General features: G+C 41.4%; 2 protein-coding genes across 8 annotated transcripts in view; both read right to left on the bottom strand.

The window, feature by feature from the left end:
• CAPG (capping actin protein, gelsolin like) overlaps window positions 1-8,847 on the bottom strand; it is a 245,540-nt gene extending 236,693 nt beyond the window's left edge. Inside the window, exon 1 of the mRNA XM_056859964.1 lies at window positions 8,835-8,847. The gene's annotated coding sequence lies outside the window, so the exon portion shown is untranslated. The remainder of the gene's footprint in view (window positions 1-8,834) is intronic.
• The window catches only part of CAMK2B (calcium/calmodulin dependent protein kinase II beta), a 209,991-nt gene that overhangs the window by 28,070 nt on the left and 168,611 nt on the right, over window positions 1-13,310 (bottom strand). For all 7 annotated transcript variants that reach the window (XM_056859956.1, XM_056859953.1, XM_056859955.1 and 4 more), the window contains exons 14-15: window positions 7,859-7,896; window positions 7,348-7,419 (exon numbers count right to left, since the gene is read on the bottom strand). In XM_056859956.1, the coding sequence (XP_056715934.1) occupies window positions 7,348-7,419; window positions 7,859-7,896 (110 nt within the window). The remainder of the gene's footprint in view (window positions 1-7,347; window positions 7,420-7,858; window positions 7,897-13,310) is intronic.

A 13,310-nucleotide genomic window follows, 5' to 3' on the forward strand; every position in this document is an offset into this window, starting at 1 on the left:
TCCTTGTAACTTTTTCCCCCTAGCTCCCATCAGCTGCCCTTCTCATTGCCCCCTGCCATGGGTGGCAGCTAGGATGGCCATTAGATTGAGAACTGGTTGGCTGCTGTGTGAACCAGGTTACTAGATGGACCTCTGATCTGATCCTGCAGGGCTCTTTCATTCTTATAAACAGGGTGCTGCTTTCTATTTCCTTTCATGAGCAAGAATATGGTGGTAAATTATTTTGCCCAGGGATAGGCTGCCCAAATGCAAAAATAGGACAGGGCTCCTCTATCAGATGAAGCAAGATGAATATGGCAGGTGCACCTTATGTAGAAATAAGAAAGATACGTCTGGTGAAGTTCCTTTTTCTAAAAAGAAAAAAGTAAAGGTAGTCCCCTGTGAAAGCACCGGGTCATTACTGATCCATGGGGTGATGTCACATCTGTATGTTTACCGGGCAGACTATTTTTACGGGGTGGTTTGCCATTGCCTTCCCCAGTCGTCTACACTTTACCCCCAGCTAGTTTGGGGGGCATTTAGGGCTGCTGGAGGAAACGGTGGGAAAATCAGGCTCTGCATAAATCTTTGGGCTGGTAGAAAATGTTGATCTGGATCCAACCCATAGATTCCTAGAAAATGATCAAGTTCTCCTCAGTCTGCTCAGGGCCATATTCTTAAACAATTTATTTGGAAGAACATTCCAGTCAAACCAGAAGGCTTTCAACGTGTTTGGAACTGGGGCATTGATTATTCATATCCTCATCCAATTCATTTCGTTTTTGTTTTGCGCTTTAGCTGTAAAACACTATGTACACATTGACGAGACCATGTTCCTAATGTTTATTAAATGGGTCCTCCCTTCATTTTTGCTTTCTTAAGAGAAGATTCAGCTGATCCTATGTATACAAAGTAGTTCTGGGGCACTCCAGCGAATGTGTTCCAACTGCTTAACTGTATTGTATTGTACCTTTTAATGGAATAATGCAGCTGCAGGAAGCAGTCTCTAAAGAAGTGGATTCAGATTTGTTCAGGCTATTCTAAAGTAATGCATTTTCCTCATGGCTCACACTACAATCTGAAACATACTAAGTGCTGCTACAAGTTAGACATGAAAGCAAACTAAAATCAGTGGGCTCACATAATCAAAACAAGGTATGTAATCAGTAGTAGTCCAAATCAGGGACTGATTAAGGGTTTTAGCAAGTTGTCTTGATTCCCAGATCTGTGGATACTCAATCCAAAGAAACAACACTGGGTTTTGCCTCCCCCTCTTCCCCAAGCTAGTTTGTACCACAGGGAGGATTTCAAGCTTTATCATGGAAAAGGGCCCATAAGACTCCAGTTTGTTGCTTGTGTTGGAAGTGAAAGGAACTCCAGCCTACTGCTTATGTAAGTTGGGTGCACTTCAGTGGCCTCTCTAGCAGACCAGGACTTGAATGATTGGTTCGTACAAAGAGGCAGGTCTCTATACAAATGCATTATCCATTGCTATAGTAACTGGCATTACCTATTCTGGAAGCAAGTCAGGGCTGGCACAAAAAACAAAATATCCTGATTGGCTTTGTGAAGAATAAAACAAGGCTAGGGTTGAGGTTTACTGAAGGAAAGCCGTTTCTCATCTGAAAGGGCAGGAACTGGGTGGCTGGTTGGGAATATCTGCCATGGATGAAAGGGAGTGAATGAACACAGATTTCTTTCCAAGACCAAAAGCCACTTTTCTTGCCCTTGGTGGCACATGTTGAATTGGAGCATTCACTGGCTACTTCCTAATATTTAATGCACCACAAGGGGCTCTAGCTATTGAAGTCATTGAGAGATTTGCCTCGGCCTTCAGCAGAGCCAAGGTTTCTCTCAACCAGATAATTGGTGTATTGAACTAGAAAAGACTTCCATTTTACATAATCAAAAGCACAGTTTTCAAGCTCCTTTCTCTGGAGGAGCAATATTTTCTCTGGCACTGCCATAGAACTATTCTTTGTGTCAAAAGAACTTGCCATTCTGTCCCAAACTCACACCAACTTCTAGGACACTGCAGATTGAGGAACAGAACTTCCACTAAGCTTCAATAGGCTTCATGTTATTCTCTGAATTTCTTAATGTCAGGCGCGTATTGGGAGGTTGTACATCAGGTACAGCTCTCCTCCCAACTAGGCCACTGGAATGGTGCCATGTGCTATGGAAATCACATTTTTAAACATAACAAAGATTTCAAAAAGCCTCTTCTAAAGAGATAAAAGCAATCAAGTGGAGCATGATTGCAATAAATTAAGTTATTCACCATTTCGACTAGCACAACTGCCTGCTTAAAATCAGAAAACGAGTAAGGAAGCTGCCAAAGATAAAATGAGCTGTATGATCTGGAAAGGGTCATTATCTAAGACATAATGGCTAAGCGGGCCAGCCTGTACCCCAAGGATGCTGCCTGGGAACATCATTTCTGTTCTTCAGGACAAACTCACAAGTTCATTTTTTTTACACAGTGAATATGCATTTTATGGTACACCATTGTTCCAACATGTATATCATTCCCTAGCGTCTTATAGACACAATTCCAGATGCTGGTTTTGTATAAGGCTCAAAACATTCTGCCTCTTTTCCAGCGTCCCATTATGACCCTGACACCAATCAAGGATACCCTCTCAATTACATCTTTATGTCATGTTCAAGGTGGAATGGAACACAAAGAGGCATTTCGCAGTAGTTGGCCACCCAGTTACGGAACCCTAGAAATTCATCAAGATCCAAACCAGGGCATTTTTCAGAAGCACTCCAAGGATGATTGGGATGATTGTCAGCTGGCAGAAAGGGGGAGAAATTGAAAACTGGGACCTTTAATGATATTTTAATCTCACTACATTTGATTTTCATGGGATGTCTAGGTGCCCCAAGCTTTTGGAATGAGACAGGCTACCCATGTAAACCAACTAACAGATCTGAGTTTTGTGAATGCTCCAACAGATGCCAACATCACAAGTCAGCACCTTATGAATAAACCAGTTTCTCTGAGGATAGTTTCCGAGGGTAGCAGTGCTGGTCTGCAGTAGAACAGCTAGATTAGAGTCTAGCAGCACCATAGAGACCCAACAACATTTTCAGGGCATAAGCTTTCAAGAGTCAAAGTTCCCTTGTATCTGACAAAGGGAAGTTTGTCCCTCAAAAGCTTATACCTTGAAAATCTTGTTGGTCTCTATGGTACTGCTAGACTCGAGTCTACCAGATTCTCAGTAGTCTCCTATGGAACAGAGAATCACAATTTAGGTGTGTAGCACATATTCTTGAGCCAGTTCACCAAACCAACCATCACCCAGCTTCTCTACCCTTCAAATCAATTTATGATAATAATATGACTCTACTTTGTACTGTTTGGGACCAAATTTTGAGTTAAATTCAACTTCAGGACAGGCTTTGTAAAGAAAATGTAACTGTTGTGGTCACCATGTTTCCCTCTTTGAAGCAAGGTGGAAGCCTTAGACAGGCTCTGCAAATTCTTGCCAGTTCCTTTAGTAAAACTGAATGTACTACCTATTTGCCTGAGCACTTACCTGCTATGGTCTGGATGCAGCGGGACAGTATGGCTGTCATGCATTAATTTATTTTAAGCCATACTTACCTGATAGAAAAGGACTAGCAAAGAGCCTTACAATGGAACATCACAATGGAACACTATGTAGTTTAACTGGAGAAGGCTATTTGGGGCACCTCCATGTTCATTACATTTCTGATGCAGCACATTCCACGGTAATGCATTTTAAGGAAAAATTACACTGCAAAGTAGCATCTTAATTTGAAATAATGTACCTACTGTTTTAAAAGAGAAATACTATGTTTTTTTTTCTTAAATGGTCAAGGTCTGCTTTCAGAATATCCCTCTCTGACCCTTCTACCCATGAAGTTACAGAATAACCAAGGCCAACAAATGGCAACGTGTAGCTGGCACAGTAACAAATGCAATGGAATGAAATCCATCCTATACTTGAGATGAAATATATAAAAAACAAAACAAAACTTGGGCAGAACTTGACACTACAACGCATTCAGAAAAGATAAGACCAAAAATGAATTGGACCTAGCTCTCTTAATCAATTCTGAGAGGTTTAAAATATGCCCTAAAGTTCTAATGCCCTTGCATGAAGATTCTTCAATCACTTGTTAGTAATGAGAAAATTTGAATATTTCAAGTGATCCTCCCTTTATGTAAGCACCCATCTTACAGTGCTTTCCTCTAACTTTGTATTAAATGACTGCAAAATAATGAATCCATGATCCCTCAGATTCACAAGTCATTTGCTATTTATGTAATTTCAATGATCGGGGGTTGGGTTGAGGACCTTGTGGGTAGGCCATTAGGTTGAGTGAAGCAAGTACTTAGGGACATTCAGGATGGGGAACCAGATTATCAAGAAAAGAGTCTGGATCCCAAATAATTCCTATGATAAGTGCACTCAGGAAAAAAAATGAATGTAACTGTAAATTTGTGCACAGAGAAGAGATTTCATCTCTTATACCCAACTAGAGCAATGCAATACATTCATTACTGATCACCTCTATTAATCCTGCATTGCAAGTTGGGCAGCTCTTTGGAAGTGAGCATCAGAACTTAGGTGCCACTCCAATCAACTCTAAAAGTAATCAATTTCAGAACTTCTCTGAAGAAAAGCGCCACATTATATAGCATGGAAATGCCCAGCAATGAAAACCTGGCTCTTCAGTACACCAGTAAAATAACTCAATTTAGGTTTAATTCAAGCCTAACTGGGTTGTGAGGACAACATGTTGGCTAGCAAACTCAACACTCTCCACCTAACCTACCTCAAAGTGATATTTTGAGGCTAAAAGGGAGGAGGGTAAGCCACCTTGGGTCCCCAGTGGGGTGTAAATTAAGTTAATAAGGAAATATCATCATCAGCTGGGGCACTGGCATGAGTTAACTGAAAATGTCTACTTGTGCTGGAAAAAATGTTTATGAGAGTCTGTCCTTAGATAACATTTACTACGGCCATATAGACCAAAGACTATCTCAGTGGTACTCACTCCATAGGTTGTGGAGAGCCTCATTTGCAATTGCCATCAATCAAAAGGGCCATAATTACTTCCATACCTAGCATGAGGCCTACACCTCAGGGAGGTTTGCCATTTTCCCATTCCTCCAGGGGCACCTGTTTCAAGGTGGGAACCACCTGCCAACCAGGTAGGCAAGAGCCTTCCCCGCTGTTCCTAAAACATAGGGTGGGTGCGACATTGGGGAGTGGTGCTTAGAAGACCCATGGGTGGCATGTCAAAGAGCCACATGTGTTCTAGCTATGGCTCTTGTGCAGAACTGCTTGTGCATAATTCAGGCTGAAACAGAATGCTGCTGACTGGAATCCTTCGAATCTACTTTCATGGGTGTGCATGACCACAAGGCAAGCAAGAAAGGGCCAGAGGATACAACGGCTACCCTGATTTCCTCGTTTAAATCCATGCCTGCTATAGGTACACAGCAATATCAGAATGGCACATGTGGATAATTGCTTTTTTCCTCCTTGGGGTCTTTGTGTGATTAAAGGATAAGAAACTGTGTGGGGGGGGAACTGCTTAAATAAATGCATCTGGGCAGAAATTCTAATTCTGTGTCCATTTTAAGCACCTTTTGTAATTGGCTTGGTGGCCCTACCCCGTCCCCTACAGATGATGCACAATTCTGGTTCAGTACATGTCACTGAAAAGTGGAACATAGTTATAAATAGATGATCTCAAAGGAAATCCTCCACTTCTAACTATCCATAGCCTTTTAAAAGTTTGTGCTGTTTAATTCTCTCCTGAGACAGAGACAGGCATTATAAGGGTTCCTGTTAGTCCACCAGAGGTAAAATAAACCTGGCACCCCTTAGTCTGCATTAGAGTTCTTTGCTTAGGCAGTCAGAAATCAACAAACCTGGAAGAAGCCAATGTCACATTTATTATCGCCTATGTAAGGGCCTAGGATATGGATGACCTTTGCTCCATACTATAAAGGTTGTTTGGGAATCTGATTCTCTAGACTAGGGTAAGGGGAACCAGAAAAGAAAGACTTTGGTTTAAAAATCAAAAAGATATGCTTCTAGCACTGTTGAAATGGGAAATGTGTTTCCAAAGACTATGAAATTAGTCTTACACAACAACCTGGATATTCATATTATAAGCATGGACACATTTTAACTTCATAGTAGACAGTACTCAGAGATCTTTAGGGAAAAATCAATAAGCTCTTTTAGAAATTGCATCCTAGAGGCTGGCTGGATAACGTCTAAAAATCCTTCCTACACTTTAGAAATTTTATGACTGGATGCAAATCAGCCCAAACTTTGGTTCATTAGTGTTAATATTAATAACAGAAATGAAAAAAATGTATTAAGGACCAATTTTCATATTACTACTGAGATACCGTAGCAATACGGGACCCAAAACACATGTATGTGAAACAGTTCCTACAACAGGCAGATGATTTTAACCACACTTATTGGGTCCACTCATTTATGGACAGTTGTACTGACAAGGTTAAAAGCACTCCACCACACGTGGAAGACATTTAATTCTCATAGTTCAGACCCCACATAATCTTGACATCTTAGCAGTACCTATGCTGCAAAGACAATGTGAGATGTTTATTTTCCAATACTGCACTTGCAAAATATTTGCGTGTTTCTTCAGCTAATTCCAGCATGAGCCTTCTTGTCCTAAAGAAGTCTCTCATTCCAGCCATTGCTCTTGGTGAAACACGTGGCGGTGTCATATTTCCTATAGTGACTGAGATCAGCTTATTGCAAACCGATATGATTCTACAGCCAGTAAAGTCTAAGCAGTTCTTGATTCTTAAACGCCTTTAGAAAGTTGCTTTCAGCACTTTGGGGGTTTTAACATTCACAGGAGAGGTACCCACATGCTGTTCTAACTCCAAGAGAGATAGTGAGGAAAAAGGCTTTAGGAACAAAGCAGAGGTGTTCACGACAGTGCCAATGAAATCTGTTTTTTTTTCTGGAACAGATTATAATGCAGAAAAATTTATTGTCAGACTGGGCTCCAGGTTAGAGAGTTCAACTGCACAGGCATCCTGGTTCTTCACCTTCACAATGAATTAGCTACAAAAACCTACAGCAAGAGCCTGAGAGCTGTGGGAGATGCCCTCAGCACATCCTTCTTGCTAGAAGAGCATTGCAAGTACATGGCATCACAAAGATACATGGCATTGTATCAGAGTCAAAAAGTTAAGAGTGGGTGTAATTTTCAAACCCATAAAACCTTAATGCAAACATTAAATAGGAACCACGTTACCAAAACAGCAAGCAAATCAGTGTCTCCAAAATCTTTTACTGAAAGGACTATATAAAATTTACAAAAGACCCATACCAGTGCGGCTGGAGGAAGAGTCCCTTTCGGGCTGGTGACCCCGGCGCTGCCTTTGGTGCTGTTTGTTTGAGCCTGCAGAAAATAAACATGCACATACACAAAAAAAGAATCCTCAAAAAGGGACAACTGCTAAAAGCACGTCCCACACAAACAACCCATACTTGCATCACCCAAACCCTACTGGGGATAGCATAACACCCTATATTTGAGATAGATAAGTTTACGTACAAATTAGGTTTTGGCAGCAAAAGAAGATAGGAAACGTTTAGAGAGGAGATCTTGCAAAATGTCAAAAATGCTGCAGGGTTTCCTGTGTAACAAATCAGAACATTGCTTCAACCTCAGAGGTTTGACTGTTTTGTAAACACCGAGTTTTCAATAGCTCTGGACTACAGAACTGAAAGGGACACTCTGCAGGTAAAATTATTTTTCCTGATACATTGCATAAGCCATAGCTGTCCCCATCCTTCCCCAGGTGAACTGTTAGGCAAACCCCCGTAAGGATACTTACCTTCACTCCGTCAGTTTTCTTGTTCAGTAAACTTTTAGCTGCTGCATAGGGAGGGAAAGAAGAGATTTTAATGGCAATTCTCTTAGCGTCCTGAGACATTCTCTGTCCTGCCTGAACAGCCAAAAAAGAATCACACAAGCTACATTGATGCAGTTTCCTCATCAAACAGCTACAAGGCAGATCAAGAACAATGGGTAATTCCCAAGTTCTGTGAGGGTGGGCAAAGCCCCAACATCTCTCTAAGCCAAAAAATGGAGGTATGAATGGCAAAGCGCCACAAATGGGCAGTTTCCCAAATGCAGGGAAATCGGGGGAAGACTATAAAGCGGAAGTGTCCTTGTTGTTGATACTTGAATCATTGTGTGGTCTCTCTTTCCCGAACTGCCATTGGCCTGGGCACAAACTGGATTGTCCAAACCTTGTGCAACTGCAACAAGGAGGGGGTCTGTGCAGCACAATGTGCCCAGATTAACAAAGTAATGGTCTAAAATAAAACTTCATTCCTACTAGAGAACCCCTCAAAGACTTCCCTCAACTCAACACATGTGATCTTTATTCATTGTTAAGTTAGGCACATTGTACCTACTCAAACAGACATCAGATTTCCCTGCACCTCAACAAAATGCATACTAGTCTCAAATCCATTCAAATCTATGCAAACGCAGTGCACTGAAGAATATTGAATCCCTTGAAGACAGTTTCATGCAATTCCCTCCCGCCATGAGGTTTCATGTCACTCTTGACAGGAAGATATCCTTAGGAATGGTTATGAAACATCTTTTCTCTTTTTACAAAAAGCTTCTAATTAGGAACAAAAAAATTAGCTTCAATCCAAGCTTTCCTTCAACAATAAGCCAACCAGAACCCCATGCAGCATGTGATCCTTAAGACGATGCTCTCTACTGACTTCCGCACATCTTCTCAATAAGACGTCAATTCTGCCATCTTTGTAAAGCCACTGTCTCATGCTATATACCCTCATCTTTTCTTGGATATGCCAGAGAGCCTCTTCACATGTACTGTCCTTTTTTTTTCTGATCTCACTTGTATTGCTTTTTCAATCTATTACACTTAATCTAATGTGACTCTAGAGTTGCTGTTACTCCAGTTAAAACAGAGCAGTACAGCACAAGCCCTTCTAGCTAAATGGTTCAGCAAACACAGAAAACATTTGAACAATAAACTTTTAGATTACTGAGTACCACCTACATAAGATTACAATGGCACAGGGGACAAAATTAGCTCATACAATTTTGCCTCTAATATAACCGCATTTCTTCAGAATGGACTCTTGTCTTTTTTTGGATTTTGGCTGAGGAGAGACCCAAGAGTGATATGGCAGGGAGGCTGGAAGGGCTGAAATGGGATGTATGGCAAGGGGGCTGGGGTGGGAGGTGTGCTATAGCAGGCAGGATAAATGTTACCATCAAGATGAACAGAAATATGGGTGCCTGTCATATAGATCTGGTTAATAGAATTGTGAGGGACCAGCAAAGCCATGTCAAAAGCCTTTAGTGCGTAGAACAAGTTATAATGCTGTGACTAGGAGAAATCACGTATTGTTCTTAGTACTAGGCCAACAAGCTGTAGCAGGAATCCATTTTGTTTAAATGCCCACTGCAAAATTACAACCCATTACTAGATCCAGTACAATGGCTCTGTGGACAGGCACTGACATCAGCAGGACCACCATCCTCAGAACAAGAAGATTCCAGCTGTTTCTGGACCTCGCGGGGTCATGATATTTCTCCCACATTAAATCCAGTCACCACAGTAGGTATTAAGGGCAGAACCCAAGAAAAGGTTTGCTTACCTTACAGAAATTTACAGAAGAGGAAAGGCGAGAGAGACAGGCAGGTGAGAAGAAGGATTGGAAGAGGGGTGGAGGGGAGAGACAGAGAGAGAGAGAGAGAGAAAAGAAAAGGGGGAGAAAAAAAAGAAGTGTTGAGAAAGACAGCAAGGCCTTTGGGGCGAAGGGCCTATCTGACACCAAGGGGAAGTGAAGCAGCAGCACCAGCACCACAAAAGCAGCACTACAGAGGACATTTGCTCACACACATACACACACACACAAGGAGGAAATGGTCCACACAACCACCACACTAATGGAAAGATGGCAGTCCTTAGGGTTGCTGCAGGACTCTGTAGGATGACACGTTCTCATTTTCCATAATGGCTGAGCTCAGAGACCCTACGATTACATTTGCTTATGTTTTTATTAAACATATGGCCTTTGTATCCTTCTCCCATCTGAATCCTGAACTCTTCACACTGTAAAGCTTCTTTTGGGTCTCTCTTCCATATCTATTAGTGAGCCATGTTGTCTGTGAAGTCTTGAATGAAACAAGGCAGGAGCATTATGTAAAGTCTGCTAATTTTCTGGGCAACCTTCATGAATTCAAATTAGAATTTGATGAAAATCAGCCAATATCCGATTGTAAGGTACAGGCTCTGCTGTGTATTTTCACTGATTCACCCCTTTGACTGCAGACCCCCAATATCTCCCACACACTCTTCCAGATGGTCCCCTATCCCTCCATTTCAGGGAACATGCACAGCCTAACCTGAAATCTTAAGTGAAAAAGAACAAAATTTGCCTGGTGTCTATAAGGTAAGAGATGGCGCCAGGTGAAAATCTCTCGGGAGTTCCATAAGCAGAGCACAACCACAGAAAAGGCGCTATCTTCAGGAAACCAGCCACCTAACTTCGGACAGTGAGGACAGCTGGAGAAGTGCCTCCAATTATGATTTAGACTAAGGGACTGAATTGTAGAGGCTTAGGAGGAAGGGCTAAGGTGCACTGGTAGAGCATCTGCTTGACACGCAGAAGGTCCCAGGTTCAACCCCCGGCATCTCAATTTAAAAGGACAATGTAGTAAGCGATGTGAAAGACCTCTGCTTGAAACCCTGGAGAGCCACTGCCAGTCTGAGTAGAGAATACTGACCTTGATGGACCAATGGTCTGATTCAGTATAAGGCAGATTCATGGGTTCATGTGTAGTGCTTCGAATTACCCACAAAGCCATCTGACAGACATACCATGAGAAACTATCATATCAGCTTCAGCTCTCAAAAACAACTCTCTGCCTCCAGCATAATTCACATTCTTAAGGTTGGAAAATTAAGAGAGAAAGAAGAGCACCATGAAATTTGGGGACCTCTGCACAGGTTACAGATTAATGGATATACTGCACGTACACACATCATATTCTTCAGCAAGTGAGGGAGAAGCATGTGATTATTTCACTGTGAGTGCATGCTGTGGGAAGCAGTGACAGGATCTAGCCTTGCCACAGGTATATACTGTGAAATAAACATGCACATCCACTTCCCATCTTCTATGTTAAACCATAGTACCTGCGTTTATCCACAAATTTTATAACATGTAACACAACTTTTAGATTACTGTAAAGTAAATTAAAGTTAATTAAAGTAAATATTAACCATGGTACCTGCATTTACTCACAAACTGTATAACATGTAACATAACTTTTAGATTAATGTAAAGTGAAAGAAAGCAGAAAGGGGAGATTTTGGAATCTGCCGGAAGGGCTGGAGTACATTTGCAAGCAGAGGGTCCCAGGTTCCATCCTCAGCATCTCAGGTAAAAGACTTCAAGTAGCAAGTCCTGGGAGAGACCCTTACTGGCCTTAGTCCCTGCAGAAGTACTGTGATCATAATAGACAATACCGAGCTAGTGGTCTGACTCAGTATAAAGCAGATTCATACATTCATACGTATTCTAAATTTTAGAAATCACAGATGTAGTTTGCCACAGCAACAATTACTCTTGAAACAGAAGATGATACCATTAAGAGGTGAGCAATTTGCATGATTGGTATATGTTTAGGGCAGCAGCAGGAGGACCAAACATATTACCCTTAACCCAGAGAAAATATCCAAAAGAAGAGTTCACAATCATGACTGGATACATTCATAAAACCTTTTCTGAATCTTTATGGTGGCAGTTACATGGTCAACACTCAAAACAGCCCCCACTGGCTTCTCTCATCTGAAGCATCACAGATGATGTCCATCTACACTATCTGTAGACTATTTTATTATCTAGATTATTCTGTAGGCTTTCCTGTGACCCTCTGGGTGTCCATTTTCATCGAGTGCTCTGTTTCCTCAATTCCTCAATTAAATCAAAATCTACCTGAAAGTAGTGGAATCTCCCTAGCTCATTTACCCACCTGGAGAAGAACAAAGCATAAAGAGTTAAAAAACAACTGTCTTCATTTATGAACCAGGCCAAAATTCTGCTATTAAGCAGCACTGTCATATTATGAGAGCGTGTAAACAGTTGTGATGCTTCAAATCATCTCCTTTTAAAACTATTTTTGTCTTTCCTCATTTGAAACCTGTTCTTTACATTTCATTTTAATTCAATTTCTATACCTAGGTTTATCTCATTTAACTTTTCAAACTCTCTCCTCGCAAATTTGTGAGTTTCCATAAGCAAATACATTCCCCAGAATTCTGGGGCAACTTTAAAAAGCAGTCATTAAAGTAATTACGAGACATGTAGTAATGGAGTTGGATGTTCTGAGGAGCGGAAGCTTTAAAACAAAATATATATGCTATGAGTTGTGATAATTACCCATCTGTTTCTTCATTCTGCTTACGCTAAAACCCTAAAGAGTATTTTCAGAGGAATATTTAAACTGGGCTGCTTTTGTAGACTGGTCACACTGCTGCTGCCACCGCCGCCATGCATATCACCTCATCACATGCAGTACCAACATCACCACAGACATAAGCAGAAGCCCTCCTCCATCTTATGACAAGAGATGTGATAGGCAGGGCCCTGGAACATGCACCTGGGTTACATAAACTCATGCACAATTCCCCACATTCAACCTGCAGGCAAAGTTGGGATGCAGACAGGGCAATGATTAAGACAAGCAAAGAGCCGACATTAATGTAAGAGAAACCTTGGCATGAAAACGCATCAAGGGGACCCGTGTCTGCATGCCCAAGAATTGTCCTTGTTGATCGCATATAGAGGGGAGATGTTCTCACAGCTATCAGCCTCTCTCAGTTTCTAGTCAGTCTTAGTGACTTTCCCACAGCCTAAAATGCACCAGGCTATTTCTACTAGCATTTTTTTTTTTTTTTAGAATCAATGATTTTTATAATCCCTCATCACAAAGGAAAGGTCCTTCTTTCCACCCTCTTCATAATTGTTAATGGGACAATTTAGGCTAAGACTTAGAAATCTCCCCAGGACTAGGTTTGTTACTTTATGGCTGAGATGCATGCCAACAAGCAAAGAAAGCTGCAGGAAAGTTGCTGAACAATTCTCACTAAATGATTATATGAACAAGGCAAAACATATTTAAGGGTGCATACAGATGTACCCAGTTTGAGTGATGAATCTGCTGTGGATCTCTCTTTGTGGCCAGTTTTGCAAACGTATTCAAGAGAACTGAGATAAAGAGCGGTTAGC

The sequence above is a fragment of the Euleptes europaea genome, chromosome 14 (genome assembly GCF_029931775.1).
Source record: "Euleptes europaea isolate rEulEur1 chromosome 14, rEulEur1.hap1, whole genome shotgun sequence".
NCBI classification, from domain to species: Eukaryota; Metazoa; Chordata; class Lepidosauria; order Squamata; family Sphaerodactylidae; genus Euleptes; species Euleptes europaea.